The 24,891-nt window shown below is 40.5% G+C and overlaps 1 protein-coding gene across 3 annotated transcripts in view; it reads right to left on the bottom strand.

The window, feature by feature from the left end:
• The window catches only part of LOC108311670 (hydrocephalus-inducing protein homolog), a 225,281-nt gene that overhangs the window by 37,713 nt on the left and 162,677 nt on the right, over positions 1–24,891 (bottom strand). For all 3 annotated transcript variants that reach the window (XM_017539206.2, XM_037742244.1, XM_037742245.1), the window contains 6 exons: positions 23,491–23,558; positions 12,889–13,124; positions 10,536–10,636; positions 7,947–8,082; positions 5,378–5,542; positions 3,813–3,965 (listed from right to left, as the gene is read on the bottom strand). In XM_017539206.2, coding sequence (XP_017394695.1) covers positions 3,813–3,965; positions 5,378–5,542; positions 7,947–8,082; positions 10,536–10,636; positions 12,889–13,124; positions 23,491–23,558 — 859 coding nt within the window. The remainder of the gene's footprint in view (positions 1–3,812; positions 3,966–5,377; positions 5,543–7,946; positions 8,083–10,535; positions 10,637–12,888; positions 13,125–23,490; positions 23,559–24,891) is intronic.

Below are 24,891 nucleotides of genomic sequence, written 5' to 3'. Positions count from 1 at the left end.
AATCACAGTGGTGCTGTGCTGTGTGGCTGCCCAAGAGGCTGAGTGTGACAGATGGCTGACAGTGAGTGCCACATCTGGGAAGGGCTGACATTCACCCAGGGTCACAGGAGGAGAGACAATGACCCCTCCTGTCACTGCATCCAACAAGAAAAGAGAACTTCTAGCACCTGAAATTTGTAATAGGCTTGAGGAACAAACTACTAATTGAAACTCTCTGCTAATGCTTATTAATTCCTGTAAGAATGCATTTTAAGGTTTTGTATTGTACATCATGTAGGCGTTTTATAAAGTTTCTTTCCACTGTAGTTAATTTCTAAATTAGCATAATTCAATTTTTATAATGTTAATACATATTTACTAAGACATTCAACAAAAATCTTAGCTGAAATAAGAGTAATTTTCTCCTATGAGAATTACTTGAATTTGAAATCACTTTTGTTCTTTTCCTTTCTTTTTGAGATGGAGTCTTGCTCTGTCACCCAGGCTGGAGTGCAATGGTGCAATCTCGGCTGACTGCAACCTCTGCCTCCCAGGTTCAAGTGATTCTCCTCCCTCAGCCTCCCAAGTAGCTGGGATTAGAGGTCTGTGCCACCACACCTGGTTAACTTTTGTATTTTTAGTAGAGACGGGGTTTCACCAGGTTGGCCAGGCTGGTCGCAAACTCCTGACCTTGTGATCTGCCTGCCTGGGCCTCCCAAAGTGCTGTGATTACAAGGCGTGAGCCACCGTGCCCCACCTGAAACCACTTTTATGCTACAACTCAATAAACACCAGTATTCTAAGACAGGATTGGGGGAAAAACACCTTCTACAGTAGAGCATTTCTTTTTCTTTCTTTTTTAAAAATTAGAGATGGGGTCTCACTATGTTCACCAGGCTGGTCTCAAACTCCTGGCCTCAAGTGATCCTCCCACCTTGGCCTCCCAAAGTGCTAGGATTACAGGTATGAGCCACTGTGGCTGGCCAACAATAAAGCATTTCTATGACACATTTGGGTTCCCTGGAACTGGAGCTCGCTGACCGAAGACAACATTAGAGAGTCAGAAGATGGAATCATGAAACCTTTACGGAAAAGAGAAAGTCCCATTTTAACAAACCAGCTGGGTCATTCGATATATGTACACTACATAAGTTAAAAAAAATCCAACAACAACAACAAAAACAAACAAAAAAACAGAGCCTTAGTGTCCCTTTTTTAAAAAAATGTACCAAAAGTTGCCAGAAACAGTAAAACCTGGAGATATTTGAAAGTGAAAAGAGGGATGGTAAGAAGAGAAGATAGCTGTATTCGCATGTAGGCTTTCTGATGGTCTCAGCCATCCTGCTCCTTCCTCTGGGATCTCCTCAAGCCCTCCGGTGCCCTCCTCTCACTGTTCTGGACCAGGACAGAGATTGACTCCTCCTCTCCCAGCATCAACTTGGCACTGAACAAAGAAGCAACACTTCCTAAGCAATACCCAGTGCTTTCTACCAAACACATCAATTTACTAACTGGATAAAGACTAGTGAAAATGTCCTTCGTACAGGATTTTTCTTTAAACATTATGAAACAATATTTTTTTACTCAAGATCCACAAAGTGTTAGAGCACGATTGGGGTTGTGTGAGAACCTCTGTTGAAAAGAGCAGAGACTGTATGTGCATGTGGCTGCCTTCATAACAAGTAAAGATAAATGAGAATAAAAATAAATAATGATGATAAATGGCTGCGAACAGGACCAATGTCTCTGATGAGCTGTCAGAGACAAGTCAGCAGAAAATCACATTTCTTAAATTTTATAAAATCACTAATATTTGATTCTTCAGAAATACTTCACAAATGTTGACATTAAATGTTAGTTCTCATTCAAATGCAATAATTTGAGGATAGGCAGAGGGCTATACAATTAAAAACTTTATATTTAAATTTAGAGAACTAGTTCTAAAATCAGGAATACTTTCAATTACTGGGTTAGAAATTCCTAAACTCCACAAAACCCCCACCATTTCATGTCTGTTCTTGTACAAAAAAATAAAAATTAGCTTATAGAAGACCAGCAGGTCTGAACGTCATTATGAAATATAGTTGACCCTTGAACAACATGGGTTTGAACTACATGGGTCCAGTTATATGTGGATTTTCTTCCACCTCTGCCACCCATGGGACAGTAAGACCAACTCCTTCTCTTCCTCTACTCCTCAGCCTACTCAACGTGAAGATGAGTATGAAGATATTTATGATGATCAACCTGCACTTAATGAATAATATGTTTTTGCTTCCTTATGATTCTCTTAATAACATTTCTTTTCTCTAGCTTACTTTATTGTAAGAATACATCATGTGATGCATACAAAAATATATGTTAATTGACTATTATTGGAAAGGGTTCTGGTCAACGGTAGGCTGTTAACAGATAAGTTTTTGAGGGGTCAAAAGTTATATGTTTCTTTTGCTGTGCAAAAGCTCTTTAGTTTAATTAGGATCCATTTGTCAATTTTTGTTTTTGTTGTAATTGCTTTTACAATCTTTGTCATGAAATCTTTGCCAGGGCCTGTGTCCAGAATGGTACCTCCTAGATTATCTTCCAGGATTTTTATAGTTTTAGATTTTACACGTAAGTCTTTCATCCATCTTGAGTTGATTTTTGTATATGGTGTGAGGAAGGAGTTTACTTTCAATCTTCTGCATATGACTAGCCAGTTTTCTAAGCACCATTTGCTGAACAGAGAATCTCTTCCCCATTGTTTGTTTTGTCAATTTTGTCAAAGAGAAGATGGTTGTAGGCTGTGTGGCATTATATCTGGGCTCTCTGTTCTGTTACATTGGTCTACGTGTAGAAATAAAATCATGTCCTTTGCAGCAACTGGATGGAGCTGGAGGCCATTATCCTAAGCAAATTAATGCAGGAACAGAAAACCAAATATCACACAAAGAAGACAATAAGAGACACTGGGGCCTACTTGAGGGTGAAGAGTGGGAGGAGGAGAAAATAGAAAAACTACCTATTGGATACTATGCTTATTATCAGGGTGATAAAATAATTTGTACACAAAACTTTTGACATACAACTTACCTATATAACAAACCTGCATAAGCAGCCCTTGAAACTAAAATAAAAGTTTAAAAAGAGTTATATGTGAATTTTCAACTACATGGGGGTTTGGTGTCCCTAATCCCCACATTGTTGAAGGGTCAATCAACTGTACATAGAAATGAGACAAATCCATTTCTAAAACCATTTTACATCTATTTTGTATCTGCCTTTACTGTTTAATTTCTGTTTTTGGTGAATACTCCCTTGTATTTTATACATCCTTACAAACTACCTTAAAATATTGCTAGAAGGAAGAGAGAATAAAAACAGTATATACACACCAACACATTTGTAGTGAAAAGAAGTCAAATTAAAGGAAGCACTTCTAGTTACAGAGACATCTAAAAAGTGGTTTTTTTGAGGGCTGGGTCTGGGCTTAGGTACAGTTCGGTAGGGGAGCTTGTTGACGTTTGAAGCATGTTTCTGAACTGGGATTCTATTGAATGTGCTTGCCTGTTTACCAAAAGATATGCACATTGTGTTTATTAATCAACAAAAGTATAATAGGCATCCCTTAAGCTAAGGCACCCCTTAATCAATAAAATTATTGATACATAAATTATTATATTAATAATTTATTATAATAAAGAAGATTTGGGGATGGGAATGTCGTGGTTTAATACAACGTAACCATGCAAATCTCTGCTTCTGGTGATCATTTTCAGAGACATGTTGCAAAAATACGGCTACTGCCTATAAGCCAAAGTTGTGTTTCATCATATGACAGTCCCATAACTTACCATGTGTGCCCGGAAAAATGCGGCAATGAAGGACTGGTTGCATAGGTTGAGAATCCTGGAAGAGTCTTGTAGGACATAGATACTGCCAAAGTCCACTTGACTGGGATGGATGTAGATAACTGGGCCTTCTCCAATGCTCTTTAAGTGACATACCTGAGTTCCACCAGAGAGAAAGAACACAGGAACAATTGGAAATAGCCACTTTAAGCCATTCCTTTGGTAAAAAGCAAGGGTGTAAGAGGGTGCTTATGAGAACGGGCATCCCTTGTCACTAGTGTTCTGTGGTCTCAGGAACACAGTCTCCAGGCTGGACTTCTTCCCTAGAAAGGATGAGCAGCTTCCCAAGTAATCCCAGAGCCATGCATTGAGTGGAAACCAGAATCTGGGTCCCTTATATCCCACACAGCACTCCAGCCTCAAGAACACTTAATACCGGGTTAAGGGTCAGTACTTCAAAGTCAGATGTAGCTGGGTTTGCGTTCCAGTTCTGCCGCTTTACAAGTGGTGTGGCAGGGCAGGGCCACTGCACATAGTTGTACAGGTTGGGGACTGAAATGCACTTTGCTTTGCTCTCTTCTCCTTGTACCCTGAGCCAGGCACTGTGTCAGCCTGTGGAAGATGGCCCTTTTCTTTCATAAAGTTCTGCCTGCTCAGCAAGCTATCCTCTCATGGGTTGCATCTGTGGAGGGGGCTGGGAGTGGGGTGGGGCACATGAGCCTTGGGGATGGGGATGTGAACTGGTGGCATGTTTTGGGGTTGGTCTACCCTGGTGATGCTGCTTTATAAGTTAAGTGGCTTATCTACAGCATCTTACATGAAAGAGATAAAAGCAAAATCCTAGTGTTTTTGTACTCTAAGCAATCAGAGTCACATCAAAGAAACATAAGCTGACATCACTAGTTCCCAAGTAAACCACGTATCTAAGAACACAGAGCCTGTTGGGCAACCTCCTGTAGAATTCAGTGTTTATCCTTCAACTTAGCTTAAGCAGTGGAGGGCTTTTCATGAATCCTTCTTTGTCTTGGAGAGGGACTATTTCTCTTAACAGCTTGACTAGGCTAATATGGGGTATGAGTCAAGTCAATACACAAAAAAAGTTGAGATGAGCAGTGGGAAACTGATCTCCCAGCCCACATGTGACAAACTAGTGATACCCAAACCCAGCTTTGCACTAGGAACAACTAAGGGGCTTGTTAAACATACAGATGTGCTGGGTCCCATACAGATGTGCTGGTTCCCTCCCGTTGGAGATTCTGATTTAAAAAGACTGGACAGGGGTCAGGCATGTGTGACGGTGTGTGTGTGTACACACGTGTGTGTGAGAAACTCCTGGTACCCTGTTGGGTTTAAGGACAAATGCTATAAAATACCACTTCTGTTAGATGTAGCCATAAAGAGATTCCTTAAAGTCACATAGCACTGGTATTTTACGATCACAGAGAAAAAACATAAAACTCTACAACTGGGGCACATGTGCATACAGTGTGGACCTTAAGTGAGAAAGTGCAAAATGTTTGAGAAGCCGCACAGCAATTTCAAGTGCAGTTCTGGAAATGGGCTCTCACCAAAGGGGGGTCCTGGCTCCCAAAGATCGAGATGTAAACTGTGGACCTGTGTCTTCCAGTGACCTGGGTCTCCAGGGCCAGTGGTATGTGGATGGTGCTGCTAGGGGGGATGACCCCGCTAGGGGTGGGGCTGGAAAGCAGCACAGCAGGCAGATCCTCACACACCTGGCGGAGAGAAAACCAGAGGGGTCAGGACAGCATAGCGTGGAACGAATAGCATATTCACTTATTTTGCAGTGTTTTCCTGAGTCCATAGAGGTCCTTTAGAAATGTCTTATTATTCAAGCAAGTAAATGGGGAATGAGTACCCCAACTCAGCCAAAAGGAAATCTGGTTAAGTGGGGCATACATGAGGCCCAAAATTCAAAGTGCCCAACACAGCAACATGCAGAATTTTCCGCAACACAAATAAGTTCAGGGCAACAGCTTTCTACTTTCCTTAGGAAAAGGTCCACTTTCCACTTTCCAAGTTCCTTAACTTGGTCCTCTGCACCCCCACATGGCATCCCCACTCCCTCACCCTTTGTGCTCCATCAATAGGGGCCACTGGTGTTTCTGGAATCCACGATGCTGCTTCCCACCTCCAATCCTTTGCACTTGTGGTGACTCCTCCTAGAATGCCTGTTCCTGTCAACCCATCTGGCACACTCATCCTGAATCCTCCCCTGGTTCCTCCAGGGCTCTAGGATGGGAACATTTCCTCTCTCCCCAGGGAGCATCCTGTGCAGTCCTTGTCCACAGCATGCACTGGACAGCACCATGCTACCTGCATGTTCCGCTGACAACTTCTTAGCATACAGCTGCGCCTCTCCTCTCTACATACCCACTTTCTGGCCCAAAGTTTATATGCTCAGTTTTTAAAATGAGGAATGAATGAATGAATGGACAAGTGTCCAATGTTGACCAATTTGTATTTCTCAAAACCCTGTTCTGCAGCGTATTACTAGCTTTTATGCAACAAGAACACAAATAAAATTTTTTAAATTCCATTGTATAATTCTGGGAAATATTTCTCAGAGCCTCTGCTGCCCTGAAGGAAGACACAGCATGCAGGTGTCATCTGCCTGGAGCACCCCACAGTCTTCCTGCATCTGGTCTGGTCTAACACGGCCCAGTCTACCTCCTCCTCCCCATGCCACAGGGCTCTGCTGAGCCTTCTTATAGATTGAGGTCAGGCTGATCTATCTTTACCTAAGTTTTGATATCTTGTTCATTATGGATTTTTTGAAATTATTTTTGATTTCTTACAATATGGCATGAAAATATTAAGTGGCTTCCCCTTAAATTTTCTGTCTGAGGCGAGTGCCTCATCCTGTGCCCAGCCCTGCTGTGCCAAACAACTTCCCCTGACACCAGATGCAAGCTCCACTCTGAGTTCTTGAAATGACCACGCACTGTGCAGAGTTGGGCTGGCTGCTGCGGAGCATCTGGGTGTTAGACCTTGTCTTCCACCCTTGGCTGGTTCTGTCTCAGAGAAACCCATAGAATCATTCTGCTTCTCTCTTACATCACAGCTCATTTACAAATGGCGTGGAAGGGTAGGGCCACTGCGCATAGTTGTGCAGGTTTACAAGTGGTATGACTTGTGAAAGGTAGCTATGTTCTCCTAGCTAAGTCTATTCTGTTCCAGATTAAACACATGCATGACTTGGATTTGCAGGTGCCATGGATTGTCATTTTAGTTACTTCGAACATGATGCTTTACTTTTTTCAAGTTTCCATTAGAAAAGTACAATGACATGATCTGAAGGCAAACTTCTGGCTGTGTCCTGACTAGCAGCTATCACCTTCCTTAACCTGAATGCGGTAGTTCTCTGCTGCAGCCCAAACCTGCCTTGTTTCTGTGGCCTCCATATTGCTGTTTTATCTCCTATTGATCTTGTAGTCAAATAACCCCCCATATGATATTTTTGCATATATTTTAATTAGAATATTGTACTTATATAACTGAGTTTTATACCCAAATGCATTCTTGGCAAATTGCATCTCAGTAGTAACCTTCCATTATTCTAATCTGTACAGATTTTTAAAAAATTGTTTAGCCATCTGTGTTAAGCTGCTTAGTCTCCCACCTAGCTGGGTGTAGTGACATATGGACAGACACATTTCATAAAACATGAAGAGACAATTCCTCCTTTCTTATTCCTGTATTGTCTCTAGCTTTCTGGTCCAACAAATCTACTTATAAATATTGCATTACTTACTGATGCCATTCAAATCACAGCCATGGACATAATGAAAACTCCTAGCTCATTTCCCATGCATGGTTAGTTCACAGGCAATTATTTGCAGGTGCAATTCTGCATGTTGGCTTAATTGACACGTTCCCTTCTTTATCCAGGGTAATTTCCCTGGGAAATTAACAACAGTTTACACCTGCTGCTGCTCAGGCATGCAGATAGCAATCCAACTATGACTTTATTACCCCATCCTTAGACTATCTAAGGGTTAAAAATCAGCATTACTTAAGGTCATGTGTTCGGGAATGTGGCACTTTGGAGGGATTTCTCTTTCTTATCAAGGGAATCCAATGGAAGAATTAACACTGAAGAAAGAGAAAGGAACTCACCTGAGGCTGCACCACATAGAATCCTGGGAGGTCATCTTGATTGGCAAGCTGGAGTGTTTTCTTGTATGGGTACTTCAGGAAGCAGTGCCCAAAGTCCACCTCTGTGCTGACCAGGTAGAGGGCAGGTACAACACACCTGCTCGGAGGAGCCCATCACACAATTCAAAACAGAGAGCTTGTTTACATACAGAGAATGCAGTGTCCCAAGTGAGATACATTAGTCAGTGTCACATAGTAGTTTTTCTCAAATAACCACATTAGTCACTTTCAAAGCTTCTCTCCTCCTGTCTTCCCTGTCTCTTGGCCCCCAGTTACCACTTTCTAATCAAAAAAGGACTAGAAGCAGAATTCCTTCAACAGCTGTCTGGTGGGTAATGACTCCTATTTCTATTGTTTTAGATATTTGGCCTTCCTTGGGCAAGGGGTCCACACGGTACAGGATCCTTAGGGCAGTGAATCTGTTTCCATGCTAAACAGGGCCAATGCCACCAGCATGGGGTCCTAACTAGCTGTGACACTTTGGACCAGTCAGAAAGGCCCCCAAGGACTACGGACAGTTCATACCACCTAAATAACAGTAAAAATGCCAATTCTTATGCAGAACAGCTGTCTTGGATACAGAGGCTCAGGTGGCTGCTCTGCCCAGAACTGGCACTGTGACTGTGATGGGGTTCTCAGTGTGCTGATATGGAGGGGGTGAGGTGTAAGGAAAGGGAGGGAGGGCTATATGCAGGAAAGAGAGGAGTTGAAGCCCTGTGTTTGCTGTTAGTATACTATTGGGCAACCTGGATTTTATTTGCTGTCTGTGAATCTCAAGGTCTACTTGCCCTATGCCATTGTTTCAGTATAGTGCCATGGCGAAGAGTACTGGCTTTCGAATTTGCAGAGCCAGCTTTGCAGACTGACCTTACTAAGTACAACCTGTGTGACCTTGGACAAGCTGCTTTCTGTCTCAGAGTCCCATTTCTCTTATAGGTCAAATGAGGATAGTTCTAGGGATTGATGTCGGTGTTATAAACTCTTCTTAGGGTGTTGGAAGGGCATAGCCCAGCACCAGGTAAGTGCTCAGTAAGAGGGAGTGAGCCTGTGGCAGACGCATGGCAGGACGTCACTGCCGGCTCTCTGGAGAGAGTTACTGAGGCTGCAGTTCTAAACGCAATTCTTCTGTTAAGAGTCAGTGAGTAGTTCCTACAGATTATGCCAAAAATCAGAACATGAAAGAGCCTTTATTTTAACCCCAAAGTTTACACGAGATGAGCGTTCATCTTTAGCTAGAATGGAAGTTGTCTGTTGACCCAGTGACTTTCTTAAAGCTGATCCTGTACCGCCTGAAATACTGTGACTGAGAGGGCTTACGCTACTTGACTTGGGTCACAGAATATAAGCAGAAAACTCATAGCCTCTTTAGACCTTTTTATTGTTTTAAATTTAGAATTCCTATTGATAACTGTAGGGAAAGGGGCTGGAAAGTATCTGAATAAGTCTGCATAGGAAAGAAATGCAAGACCAGACTAAAAGGCAAACCTGGGCACAGAGGGGAACACATTAGGACTTTCACTGTTTGTAAACAAAGAAAAAAATTAGGTCTTGCAGGAATACTAAGTGGGTCAAGGCAACGCAGTGGGAACCCTAAGTTATTTCTGCACTGTTATTTATCTTCACCCAAGCCCAAGGCATGTGAAATGGTGTCAGTTTTCTCTCCGCCAGCCAGCACATCTGCCTCTTCTTTAAAGTGGGTATCTTCCTAAGATTCACAAGAGATCTGAATTCTAGAGATTGACATATTAGCATGATTATCAGATTCACTAAGTCATGTTCCCTATTTCCTATATATAGCATTTTCATACATGCACCTTAAAGTCCCAGATCTGGACACTGTTTGCTTTGGGAAGAGTATGGCCTCATGATTTTACTTAGGATCACATCACTGTCAGTCGATGACACCACCACCCTCATCAGCATTGTTGCAATGGCTGTAGGTTGGTTGAAAAGACACAGTCAACAAATGGCTGGGTCATGATTTCAACCTGGCTGCCTCTCTAAGAAAAAGAGAGGATTTGGAGATGGTTCTGAGGCGTGTGCATTGTTAAAAATGAATCTCATCTGGGGGCCCACTCCTAGCCTGCAATTCAAGTCACAGCAGCAGTGTCCTGGGGCAGGGACCTCTTGGCTCTACCGACCTTCCACTACAGGACTGACAGCAGCGTCTTCCTGCTGCCTAACTCCAGAGCACTATATTCAAAGACGAAAATCAAAACCAGCAGCTCTTCAGCACTTCCTGCTAAAACCTTTCTGGTTGCATACTTTGAAAGTCAGACTCATTAGAGAGGGTCTGACCCGTTTCTTCACTATTCTTAGCATTCTTTGCCTAAACTCTACAAAACACACATACCTCTTCTTATCTCTACCAAAGGTGCATTAGAAACATTTGCTGCTTTGTCATTTGAATATCAGATTCAAATTCCCTTCCCAGGAAGGCAGGACAAAACCAGTGTGCTCGGGTTGGCAGGCGAAGCTGCCTTCTGGGAGGCAGCCCGTTACTGGAGGCTCAGGGGAGGCTCCGGATAAGAGCAAGCTGGGGAGAGATACCTTGCTGTAATTAAGAGTGCCAGCACCTCTTCTCCAATGCCCTCCACGTCCACCACCAGTGCCAACTCATATTTCTGCACAGTGTTGGAGCATAAGGTCACCTGGAAAGAAAAAGTTGACAAGTTGCTTTTCTAAAAAGCAGATTCTCTCTCTACACAGGGGAGAAGAGCCTGGGGAGGACTACTGATCAGTGTGGTTTCTAAGTGCTTTACGGATATATGGCGTTTCACATTGTTAGTTGAACAAGTTACACTGTAGGGTCAGGGCATGCTGAGTGTTTTCAAAGGCCAGGGTAGAAACCAAATGGCTTTTAGTATAATGGCTTTGCTCATTTCTGAGGACGTTTTGTCAAAGAAGCCACAAACCTGCATAAAAGGAAAAATGAGCATGAACGATGAGCAATATTAAACCAACTTTAATTACTGCAATTTAAATTGTTCCCTGCCACTGGGCTATATGAATTATGAAAATATAACACACTAATGAAACACTATAGCACAAGTTCTCTTATAGTAAAATAAGTGGAAATAACCATGTCAGTTCCAAAAAATGACGTAAGAAATCAGTCTGCTTTACCAAAACCGTGCCCCTACCACCCCAGTCTTTATTAGAGCAGAAAATAGAAACTGCCAAAGAAAGGTCTATTTGAGGACAACAGAACGTGGTCAGAATATAAACAGATTTCAGAACTCATTGCTACTTAGGTTCCAATTCTAGCAAGTTGGAGTTAAGTAGTAATGAATAGCATGGACGATTCATTCAAGAAGTTTAGCAGCTGCTAGGGAAGACTGAGGGTCAAGGGAGGCTGCTGAGGGGGTGCTCAGAACATTTTACCCTGTGTTTTTATTTGCTTTGAAGCTGTAGAATTAGACTTTGCAAAGCCTTGTTGCAATTTTTAATTGCTTCAAAATTATTTGTGCTGGAAGAGATACTTGCAAGTCTAGAACAGGGCTTCTGGCATGGGTGAAGGCTTTTCTATCCATAAAATATGTATCTGGTACTAATTAACATGTTTTCTGTTACAGAGGGATCACTGGATGCAAATTCGAGTCCACACAGACCTGGTGAGGTACAGATCAGGAGGAAAAAACTATGGCTTGGAGAAAGCTTTTCCAAATATAAAGGAAAAATAAAGTGAAGATTAAGTCATTGATTTGGAAGGAAACGGAGAATCCCAGTGTGACTGTAGTCCCCTGTTTATGTATCTGGGCTGTGGCTAGAAGGAAGAACGAGTGGTTTTGGCAGAAGGCTGCTAGTGAGACACTGTTTCTTTTAATCTTCCTGAGATATCTGGGAAGCAACAACAACAGAAAAGGTAAGTAACACATACTCTGAGTATTACGAAGTGAGAAGGAAAGAACGCTAGTGCAGCAGCGCTTCCCACTAGGAAAGCCACAGTTAGCAGTCCTGAGACGTTACGATCTGTGTTATTGAGCCTCACTGGGCCCATGGAGGAGCCAAAAGCTCCTAGAAAAGCTTCAGGATGAGTGGATTCAAGCTGAGGTATCATGAGGCATTTACAACAAATTTGGGGGATAAAATGACAGCCGGTTTAAATATTCAGTGCTAATGACCAAAGAGAAAACTGCTAGCTTTAGCTACGAAGTCTCAACTTTTTTTAATTTCCCAGAAAGTAAACAAAACAAAACAACAACAACAAAAAACAGGTCAATTTAGTAGCCTTAAATATTGCTAGACCAAACTGTTTGGAGGAGCAAAAATGAAGGAAGACAGCTAAGAGGGAAGACGGTGAAGGGTGAAATAACTCCACTGGTGGCACTGCGAGGCCATAACCAAGGCACTGAAGTGTCCTGATTGCAGACAAAACATGGAAGAATGAGGAAGCTGACTTCTCATGGCTTTTCCAGCAGAACTCAAGATAAGGAACTGTTAGTGCTATCACACCCACCATGAAGCCCAGATTCAGATTACAAAGCTGAATAAACTGGATATCATCTTTGGTGTAAGTGTGGCTATTTATTGGCATCTAAAGGATCTGAATCTGAAGGAAAGATAAACCTAAGTATCAATAAGTTCTGAAATCTGTTTCTATTAGTACCGATGGGTGTACTGTCTGGGTATCAGTGGTTTCACTAGAAATACCGAGAACTCACTCTTCTGGTAAAGGCAATGCTTCTAGATTAAGGTAAAGCTACTGGAGCAGTGCCCATTTCTTTGCCCAATGTATTTGTGTCTGATTTACTTCCTTATAGGCCCACTTTTTCCTGTAAGTTGACAGCCACCCCCTCCTGCTGGCACTGGACATGCTAGAGCAAATTCTAGATGACAGATCAGTGGCTGTTTTCAAGGTTCAGCTGCTTGGCTGTGTGTGGAGGAAGGCCATGCACTTTACCCTGATAGCAGCAAATCCCTGGGGGCGAATAGTGCCACAGTCGGGCGTGATGGTGAATTCTTTTGGTTTCACTGAGGATGTTTCTTCCTTGGTCCAAGATGGTCTTTTGTAGTCTGCATGCTGCTCACAACATGAAATGCTTTTACGGCCAAGGCCATCCCCAGGGACACGCAGTTTGAAAGTCATGGGGACCAAAGAAGTATTATTGAGGGAACATGTCAAGGTATGAGGAAACCCTGGAAAACAAAATATAAGGTAAGAAATAAAAGCCCCCCATACCTCCCTTGACCCTCAATCTCCCCTAGCAACTGCTAAGCTTCTTACATGACCTGTTTGTGCAGTTCATTACTACTTAACTCCGACTTGCCCTAAGTACTGTTGTTAGTGTTTTACTCCATCAATAAATACATTTTCATTCATTAGTGCATTTTTTCATTCATTTATGCATTCACTTAATGAATATTTATTATGCATTTACTATGTGGGAGGTTAAACAGCAGATACAAAACAAACCCCTTGATTGCCACCCAGGCCCTTCTAGAGAGGCAGCCTCTGTTAGGAGTCTGCTGAGTAGTCTTGCAGAAATATATTTTGCATTTATTTCTTGCACAAAAATATATTTTTTTTTTACATGGAATCATGATTGCTTTTTATTTGCCTGTGTGTGAAAGAAAAAGCCTACGTGGTTTTGCCCACTGGGTGACTCAGAGCTTGCCAAGACATGGTACAGTGTGTCTTGGACCTGCCTGGGGATCACGCTTTTAGGGCTGATGATACAGTGTCAAAAAATAGCCTCTCCCAAGAGAGACTTTACAAACTGCTTCAGAGCTGGCCAGAGACTAACACCTGACTTTTACCTCACTAAGACAAAGCTGCTTTGTCATCATATCCAGCTTTGTTCCATGAAGCTCCTCCCTTAAGAGATGTGGATCTGCTTTGCTTGGCAAGCAATACACTAAGCTCTGATTTTCTTTCTTTTTCTTTTTTTTTTTTTTTGAGACAGAGTCTTGCTCTGTTGTCCAGGATGGAATGCAGTGGCATGATCTCAGCTCATTGTAACCTCCACCTTCCAGGTTCAAGCGATTCTCCTGCCTCAGCCTCCTGAGTAGCTGAGATTATAGGTGTTCGCCACCACGCATCACCATGCCCAACTAATTTTTGTATTTTTAGTAGAGACGGGGTTTCACCACGTTGGCCAGGCTGGTCTTGAACTCTTGACCCACCAGCCTCAGACTCCCAAAATGCTGGGATTATAGGTGTGTGCCACAGTGCCCAGCCACTAAGCTCTGATTTTTTATTTCTTAGGCGGCTATTGTATCTGATACCACTTTCAGAACAAGAATAATAATCTACAGACACAGGAGAATAAAAATGCATATTTTTACTGGATAGAAATGCTATTCTGCCTTGAACCCTGCTGTAATAAAATGCACCTGGTCTCTTGGAGTAATGACTGTTACTGTTGGGGATACTTTGAGTTGATCTACTTCTGCCCCATGTCTCAGCTTTTGTCTACATATTAGGCCATTGGAGGAAGCACATTCATGTACCTTTGTGATTACGTACCTGCCAACCTACTTGGAAGATATCTTTCATGGAAAAAGAACTGTGAGACTGAGTGTACTTGAAGGGTTACTCTTGGAAATTCCAGAGGAACTGCTAGAAAGTCAGTTTCACAATCATGCTACATGTGACTTTCCTGAACTTACCAAATAATGACTCTTGAAACTATAGAAGGCTTACCCTTATTTGATCTGACCGCTTGTGAGTTAGACGTTCTGTGAATGTGGAGTGTATTATGGAAAGTAGGTTCTATAAAGATTCAGTTAGGTCTTCCATGCCATTGCCCAGACTACTTCCTTAAAGCCAGAAGTTTTTCACAGAATAAAGTCAATTATGACCTCCTAGTTACAATAATTCCTTGTATTAGTACCTGTAATATCCCATATTGCTTGTCATGAAGCCTAAAGGAAGGGGATGCAGATTTGTTAAAGACTGAAGATCATGAATAAGAAAATTATTCCTAGGTTTCTAGTTGCAACCAATCCTAATACTGTTCTATCTACAGTTCCACCTGAATGCAAGTGCTTTACAGATGTAGACCTCTATGCTCCCTTCTTTTAGTGTCTGGTAGACAAAAAAAAAAAAAATCAATATTTATTTGCCTTCTCTTCAAATAATTAACCACATAATTGCATGGAATGTCTCAAGGATTCACAGAGGCACCTGATATTTCTTCCAATACTAGTAAATGATTTAAAATACAACATTCACAAAAGGTTCAATTCTCCTCCAAGATGCTTATTTTCACCTGACCTAAAAAGCCCCTAAGAAGACTAGCAGAAACTAGCAGCTGAAGATCACCAGGCTGCAAAGGAAAAAATTACAATTCTTTAAAAATGCAGTACATTATTTGGAACATGACTGCTCTACTAAAGAATGGACCCTGTCTAATGAGAATCTTAAATTGATTCGGCAACCTGCAAGACAAAACACTAAATTATAATTGAGAAACTTTGGAGATTCATGGAATATTTTAGACAATGGATTTTTAATTTTTCTAATAAAGTAAAAATCTCCACAAAGCAAAGGGAACTGTGTTGGCAGATCGTTATGCAAATCAGGTGGCATTTTTGTCATTGTCCATAGATATAATTCAGAATATGGGAAATCAATAAGCACATACACCCAATTCAGTTTGGAAATATAAAATTTAGCTTCCGATTTAGAAAACAAATGTTGCCTAAAATTGGGAAGCTCTGTTCTTTCCAGTGTTCTCTGGAATACCAAATATGCCCCTGAATCTAAGATGGTCTTTGACAAAAATATTTTATCATAGGTAAAACATCACCATCATAGAAGAGAGGAAATAATCTCTGAATAAGAAGCGATGGGAAAATGTCTCTGTAGCTGGTGACGTGGCTGGTTCCTGCCTCACATCCTGCTACCATATCCAGAAACATTGGACAAGTGGGATGTCAGTCTCTGGAATATACGTGGACTGGGCCCAAATCACAAAGTTCAGAATATGTGCTTGTAATTTTACATTCTTTGGATGGGTTTGAGCCTTTCTGCACAGAAAGATCCCTGCTATGACTCCGTCTAAGGAATTGTAGACTCTAATTTTCCCACGTGGGGAATGTCACCTTACACTATGAGAGTTAAAAAGAATTATATAATATGTTAGCCCTTGGCTAAAAAATTTCACAATCCATAATTTTGGGAAATGTAGAGCATAAAAGGAGTATTATTGATCTTAAGTTGGCCCAGTTCTCTGAGGCTCTCAGAGTTCCTTGATGAAGAATTTTACCTTTATCTCTGATGGTCAGCAGATCTGGTTAGCTCCCTCAGTAACTCATAGACTATTCACTTTATGAAATAATAACTAGAAGATTCATGTGATCACAAGTATTTCATCAATCTGAGTCAATCTTGCTTCACGCAGACATTAAAAAATTATTGTAAGAACCAGCTTATCTGTAAGTTCAAGAAGACTTTCCTAAAATCCCACCCTCAGAAGCCCTCCCCTCTTTCTACCTGAAGAATGAGTACACTGAAAAATACACCAGTGAAGGTCTTTTTCAGAGCCTCTAACAACTGACCTTGCAGTTAAATTGTGAGGTGGACCTCTGAGGAAAAAGATGCCCATAGAAGCTAAATTACTGGCTGAAGATGTGTTGAAAAATACTCTCACTGGAGATCTTAAATAGAGGTTTTCTAAAAAATAAAAATCTTCAGAAGCAGGTGACCTTTAAAAATAGATGACTATTTCAAGTCCCTCAGAACAAGCAGATGTTACCCACAGTAGATAGATTCTGCTCAAGACTGATAGGATGAGATTTTGTCAGATGCCTGATGATACTGCTTCTCACACTCTCCCTTGTGTGATTTTGTTTTTATCATTTCACCATATTGCTCCTTTTGTCCTATCTTAAGGTTATACAATTTTGATACACTCTGTGATGTCTCTCTGACTTTCTAAGATAATTCTATGATCACTAAATCTGGTTTTGCCCCCGACTCCCTACTTTATATCCTCCTAAGGTCAATTTAGATATTTCCCCTTGAGCTACATGCTGCCAGTTCATATCAGTGCCATGGAAGAGACACCAGTAATGAGTCCTTCAATGCTTATGTTTATCTGAACAACTCTGTCCCCAAATCCCAGACAGGTTATCATATTTTATAATAATTTCTCTGTCCAAATTATCCAATGGCCGAGTTCAATAAATGCTCGGAGGTTTTCAAACTCCTTATTCTCATTCAACACATCCTTGTACCTCCTGAAAAATAGTGAGTTTGCAGATATTTAACTGACCCTTTAGTGTATCAGCTAGCATGCCAGTTGTTGCTTGGTCCATTTATTCTTTGACCAATCCAAGGATTCATCTGTGCCTCAATGGTCCTTCAAGTACAATCACCACCCAATTCTATTATCTGACTCTCTCATGCTACTGCAGCTATAGTCAACAGAACTAATTATCGGGTATGTGGTCCAACATCCAATCCTACCATCAAAAATTTTTGTAACCATGGAAATTTTAGAAACCAACATATAGTACTATTACCCACCACCCACTATCCCAACATCAACAATCCCAACAGACCCTGATGCAAAATCTGTATCTTCACCGCCAAGCAAATAAATGCCACATCTCCAACGCTAATCTATAATAGACTCCTCTTTAGGAATGGAATTTAGTGCCAATACAAGGATAATACTGTCAACTTCAGTTAGCTTAATGTATTCCCCAGCACTATATTAGCCTCTGCAAACCTTTTCCCAACCCCACACAATATGTCTGCCATTCTGAAATAACTAAAATATTCTTCCAATTCTTGGCTCACTCCTGGAACAATCAGCTACACTTTTGCCTCAGGACAAATATGCATCCCTATTAGTCTTTTATTCCTGAGCAAGCTTATGCTCTTCTGTTTCATTAATGCCTTACTACTTGCACATGTGGGGTAATAATTAGGAAGTTTCAAATGCCTCTCCACATCCTCCAGGGCTACCATGCTTCTTTGTAAAGAGTCTGATGAGAAACCAATCCAACTGGGGAAATAATGGTACTTTGTTGGAGTCATGAGGCTTCAATTGTGGGGTCGTATAATTAGAAATTATGACAAAATCGTCCCTCACTTTGGCTGATGCAGTGCAGACTCCAGAAGCAAAGCAGAGCAGCCTACATCCACTGACCCATGTGGTTTTGGAAACAGATTGCCTTAGATTTCCTCTTGGCAGGCCCGAAAGTTATGTTATTGCTGACACTTCCTGTCACAATACAGAGAAGATTAAAGAATTTGTAGCTAAACTAAAAGAAAAGATAACTTAGGTTTTGAAGGTGGATTAAGTTGGTTTTTGAGATGTTTTCATGTCTCAGGTTTGGGAAATCTTGGGGGTCACGGTTCTGCAGTGTTTTCTGGCCTCTTGCATAGCTGCTATATCATCAGATGGTTCAATAAGATACCACAAAAGAAAAGTAAATTGTTGCTAATTTTCGGCTAATTACCAAAACTTTTGGCCGAATCAGCTACTGTATAAGGAACAGCTGTTGATTTTTATTTCTATAGCTCAAGGAAACTATGGATAAATTACCCAATGACAACCTTTCCTGGCGGAAAGATAACCTAATAAAGGAGGTTCAATTGGAAGACAGGTAAGGGAAAAACCTATCCAACCTTGGAGCATGCATACCTGGTTTTGTGTGACCTAGAGTGTGACTCAGAGCTCCCCAACATCAAAAACCCCACTCTAGATCTGATGGAGAATAATGTTATCAGTGTCATTGTTTTGAAAATGAATAAGGGCCTTTAAATGGACACATGGGTTATTCTCTTATTTGGCATAAGCATATAGGAAAAGAGGCGATGATAGGAGAGTTCTGGCAAACAGGAAGAGGAAGTGGAAAGGTTACTGTTCTGTCTCAGTGGAGTGTGGGAAGGAGAAGAGTAACTGAGTGGCCAGATGTGTACATCATGGCATCTCCCTTACATGCCAGAATCTCAGGGACAGGGTGGCTAAAGAGGTTGAGGGGATGCTGGAAGCAGAGGGACTTCTGCCTGGCTGTCTTGTTGGGAATCTCAGAGCAGACCACTTCACAGAACATCCTCATACCTGCCTGGGGCAGCTAACTATGGATAAAAATGGTATGGTTAGGCAGAAAGTACTGGGATATCTCTGTTTCCATGTGGCTAGAGAAGGACCCAGGCATTACACATGGATACACAGCACGCCCTTCCTCCCACTCACGGTTCTGGAAGGTAGCTGGGTTGAGAACAGTGAACTTGCCATGGGTCTGAAACAGGGCTGCCATCGCAAGAGGCCGGACAACCATACCTCAATAGCTATGAAGGGAGAGGAGAGTTGGGCTCAACACTGTCCAGTGGAAATACAATGCAAAACACAAAGAGGTGACACTAATTTTAACAACATGGTGTATTTAACCGAATATGTCAGAAATATCATTTCAACATGTAAGCAGTAGTATTTCACACTTACAGCACACTTCAATGTGCTCAGTAGCCTCCTGGGAGAAGCACAGGCCTAGCTCTAGGGAGGATGGAGTCAATGGAAGCCAAGTCAGTGTCGGCTCTGATGGAGCCAAAAGGACAAGCCATCAGTGTTCCAGCAATACCTCAGTAGAAATGGGCACATGGGTAAGTGGTTAGCTTCACGGGGCACCTACAGACCAGTGTCTCAGTGCTCTCCAACTCCTGCCACGCTTGCTTGATAGGGTGGGAACACATGAAAAACACTAAATGGATTATAAAAACTACTTATATTTTCTTTGCAAAAAACATCTAATATGATTGAGATTAAGCATCTTTTAATATGTCTTTCATAGACCTTCTATTCTGTTTATACACTGACCAATTCATACATGTCTATTCATCTATTTTGCCAATTTTTCTATTGGATAATTTAACTTTTCCTCATGGATTGGCAGGAGTTAGTTTCATGTATTCTGAAGCTTCATGTATTCTGATTTTAATGCTTTGCCTATTATTTATGTTGCAAGCATTTTCTTTTTACTGTGTTCACGAAATCTTTTTGTTTGGAAATTTTCTTAATGTTAGGTAAAAGGTTAAAGAAACCAACTTTTTTCTTTATGGCTTTTACCTTGGGAATCTTGTTTAAGACTTTCATTCCTCTACTGATCTGAAATTTCATACTGAGCATGTGTAAATTCCCCTACAGTCATGGCTTCATTTCTATTAGTCTATCTCCCTATGCTTTAAAGTACATTTTCATATCTGATAAAGTCCACAGTCACTGATCTTTGTTTCAAAAATTTATTGGCTCTTCTGTGAATTTTTCCCCAGGGAATTAACCAATTATCCTCTTCCTGTAGTGTTTGCACATTTATTGTTAGGTTATTACATAGTTTTATATTCTTAAATGATATTTTTCCATTATATTTTCCAGTTAACCATTACTGATATGTTAAAGAAATACTTTTTAATAATATTTTATTTGAATATATTGCTAAACTCTTGTAATGCTTGAATGCTCTGTCAGTTAATTACCACAGTTTTTCTAGGTAGAGAATAACACATTCTATAAACCATGATGGTTTTGGCTTTTTTCTTTTCAACTACGTATCTTTTATTTCCTTATCACATTGGCTGGGACCTCCAGGACAACGTTGTATGATAGCTTGACAATAGGTTTTTGTTTTTTCGCCTCTGAAAATGAGTAAGAATGCTTTCAACATTTAATTGCAATATCCCAGTCCCCAGAATAGTGTCTAGAACACAGCTAAATGATTATTACTAAATCAAGGTTACTAAATGAATAAATAAAGGTCCCTATTAAATACATTTTCCCACTATAGGTTTTTTTTCTATTTTTCATTCATCACAGGAATTTCCCTCCTACTCCTAATTTTCTAAGAATTTTTTTTTTTAATTATGAATGAGTGTTGGATTCTGTGGAATATTTTTCTCAGCATGAACTGAGATGATATAAATTGTGGTAAATTACATGATTGGATTTCCTGTTATTAAACCATTTTTGCATTTCTGGGATAAATCCTACTTATGATGTAATTTTAAAAATACATCTCCATGCATATGATTTGCTAATGCTTTATAATCAATGTTCCTAAGTGAGATTGGTCTACATTTTTCTTTTCTTGTGTTGTTTTACTGTGAATATATTTGTCTCCTGAAATGAGTTAATAGCTTTCTACATATTTCTGTGATGTGAGATACATCCATTTCTTCACCATTTAGTAGAACTCACTTGTAAAACGTTTGACCTAGTACCTTTTGTTCAGGGGTAGATACTTGACTTCTTTTCCAGTTTATTCTGCGATTACTTTTCTATTGAGGTTTTCTACTTCTTGTGGCAATTTTAATAACATATTTTTCCCCAACTCATCCATTTCTCCTATTGTTTTATGGAGTTGTATAAAGCATTCTCTTATCTGTTTTTATTGCCTTAAATATCTGCAATTTTATTTCTTTCCTGGTTCCTAATGAGAGTTATGAGGGTTTTGTTGTTGTTGTTGTTGTTGTATTTTAGAGACAGGGTCTTGCTCTTTTGCCTAGGCTGGAGTGCAATGATGCAATCACAGCTCCCTGCAGCCTCCACCTCCTGGGCTCAAGCGATCCTCTTGCTTCAGCCTCTTAAGTAGCTGGGGTTACAGGTATGTACCACTACACCCAGCTGATTGTTTTATTTTTTGTAGAGATGGGGTCTTGCTATGTTGCCTGGGCTGGTCTTGAACTCCTGGGCTCAAGCAGTCCTCCCGCCGTGGCCTCCCAAAGTGCCGAGATAGTAGATGTGAGCTACTGTGCCTGGCTGTTTCTTAATTGATGTTGCCCAGATTTGCTAAGTCACCACAAAATTGCTGGTTTTCTCCCACTATCCTTTACCTTCTTCAGGAAGTAACAAAATCCCTAAATTTTGGTTGTGAATGTGGCCACCCAGAATGAAGTTGTATTTCCTAGCCTTAAGTGCAGCTTGGTTGTGGCCACACCATTAAGTACTCACCAATGGGATATAACCATATATGGTGTGTGCAACTTCTAGGAAGTGTCCTTAAAGGGAAGGGGTGTACCCTTTTCCTGTCTCTTCCTCCTTTCTGCTGGCTGGAATTGAGTATGATGGCTAAGGTTAGGGCAGATATCTTGACCAAGACATGGAAGTTACATGCTACCTATGATGGAACCACAGAATTGAAGGAGCATCCAGCTGCACACTATAAGGACAAATGTTTTTCCTCAGTTTAAAAATTCTCAGCCATCATTTCTTCAAATATTGCTCTTTGGCCATTTTCATTCTTTCTCCATCTAGACTTTCTATTAGATACCTGTTAGAACTTTTAAATCAAATCTGTATTCCATGTCCCTTTATTTCCCTTTCATATAGTCTAACTCTTTGGCTTTCAGTGCTACATTCTGGATGAATTTCTCAACATTAGTTAATTGTCAGTATGTAAGTTTTATGCCTGTTGGTGTTTGGGGAGCTCAAGTGGAGGAGACAGATAAGACATGGAGGAGTCTCACAATTTGTGATGCTGACTTGTACTTAAGTCCTTGATATCAATACAATACTCCTCCTCTCAGCTACACCTGGGGTCCAGCAATCAATCCATAAATCCTTCGGCTCATCCACTTTGTGTATAAACCTCTAGTCTTATGCCAGCGTGGGAGACGCACAGTTGCCAAGCTGTGTAGAATGAGGGTAGGTAATGGATGGGGACTGAACAGTCACATCTAGGATCTACAACTCATGCTCCATCTAAGGATCACGCAAAAGGAACATATCAAATGATCAAAATAAACGTATTTATTTTTAAATTACAGAGCTACCATAAAAACTCTTTAGCCAGTGATGATAATTCCTTATAAACAAAATCTGTCTGATAGGTGTAGTTAAGAGAGTGACTACACTCTGCCAAATATATATTACTTTGAGTATCTTTACAATTTTTTTTTTATCTTACCACAATCTGGCTTCTGCTGCCACCACTGTTAAAACTGTAACTAGAAATCACTAGTGATATCTACTACTCAACTTGGAGCACATTAAATGAAGTTATTCATGTTAGAAGTAGCCCCTTTATAAAAATCAGTACCTGCACTTTAAAACCCCTGTGTTTGTGATGTATTTATGGTCATTGGTATTTGCTGGAAAGTGTAGATACTTCAAAGCAAAATAGCACTTTGAGGAAATCAGTGGCATCTTGGCATCTGCTCCTTTGCCATATTTTATTGAACTGTACTATATTAGGGGCCTTGCGGTTTTTCAAGGGTCTGACTTCTAGATAAAAGAGTTTCAGATATTCATGGAGCTCAATAATGAGCTTACCACTGGTATATAGCATTTCCATTAACATTTCAGAACTGAACAATAGAATAGAATACAAACAATGAATCGGTATGAGATTTCTTGGGGTAACTGACTTGGGATGGTTATGTGAACTGTTTCTCATGCAGGGCAATGAGATATAGGGCACATGTTATGAACGTCCCTGTGCTGGGCTTTGTATTCCAGTGCTGTGGAAGGGGGGTTCTTTGTAAACCTTCCTCCTCCCATGTGGAGAAAAGGAATCCTATTCGATTTCTAATTTAAAATAGAAAATTACTCACCAAAGGAAACATCACCAAAGTGCAGAGCTGGAACATTAAAATGGAAGGTTGGTCCAATGACACAGCCTCTGGAAGTAGGAAAACAAGGTGGAGAAGAGGGAGAGAATCCAGTGAATCACTCACAATCAGGAAGTGGGGTAAGACCAAGTACAAAAACCATAACTTGCCATTAAATCAATTATAATATCTAGGATCTAAAGAAAGGATGACATGGTGGTCTATCACAGTGGTCCTTAAAATTCTTTTTCATGATTCAAACCTTGGTTTTGGCAAACAGTCCTGTGGTTAACTTATATTTTTATCAATGAATGGGTGAGACCCAGAGCAGGTGGATCACCAAACAATGGCACAATATGTTGTTATTTTGAATGAGACACATATCATGTAAAATTATTAACGTGTCGAGAAATAAAAATTATAGGTCTAATCATGTAACACACATGAAAGAGTATCCTTGATACTAGTAAGCCCTGTTCATGCTTTCATATAAACTGTTCTAATTCCATTCTTACCACTGTGACATTCACTCACTGTGATGTTGGCCAGCTACTTAATCAGCTTCTGTTTCTCTTCCTCACGTATAAAAGAGAGGACTGGACTACGTGACATTGAATGACCCTGTACTCTAAATGTTGATTCTATTTCTCTCTCAGTGTAAGGCTTCATGATCTTGGAGAGATACTGTAGCTTAAAATAAATAATAGAGAGATTCTATAACTTCTAGCTTAGAAGGTATGGTAGGTAGAATAATGGCTCCCAGAGATATCTATGTCCTAATTCCCAGAACCTATGAATACATTAGGTTACATGGCAAAGAGGAATTAAGGTAACAGATGAAATTACAGTTTCTAATTAACTGAATTTAAGATAGGGAGGTCATTCTGTCTTATCCTGGTAGGCCCATTGTAACCACAACGGTGATTTTTAAAAATAGAGGAGAGAAGCCAAAATAGACAAATGGGATCTAATTAAACTCCAGAGCTTCTGCACAGCAAAAGAAACAATCATTAGAGTGAATCAGCAACCAACAGAATGGGAAAAAAATTTTGCAAGCTACCCATCTGACAGAGGGCTAATATCTAGAATCTACAAAGAACTAAAACAAACATACAAGAAAAAAAACAAACAACCCAATCAAAGAGTGAGCAAAAGATATGAACAGACACTTTTCAAAGGAAGACATTTATGTGGTCCACAAACATATGATAAAATGCTCATCATCACTGGTCATTAGAGAAATGCAAATCAAAACCACATTGAGATACCATCTCATGCCAGTTAGAATGGTGATCATTAAAACATCTGGGGACAACAGATGCTGGAGAGGATGTGGAGAAATAGGAACGCTTTTACACTCTTGGTGGGAGTGTAAATTAGTTCAACCATTGTGGAAGACAGTGT

Source organism: Cebus imitator, unplaced genomic scaffold (genome assembly GCF_001604975.1).
Source record: "Cebus imitator isolate Cc_AM_T3 unplaced genomic scaffold, Cebus_imitator-1.0 Scaffold117, whole genome shotgun sequence".
NCBI lineage: Eukaryota > Metazoa > Chordata > Mammalia > Primates > Cebidae > Cebus > Cebus imitator.
This window is presented reverse-complemented; position numbering and strand designations above follow the sequence as displayed.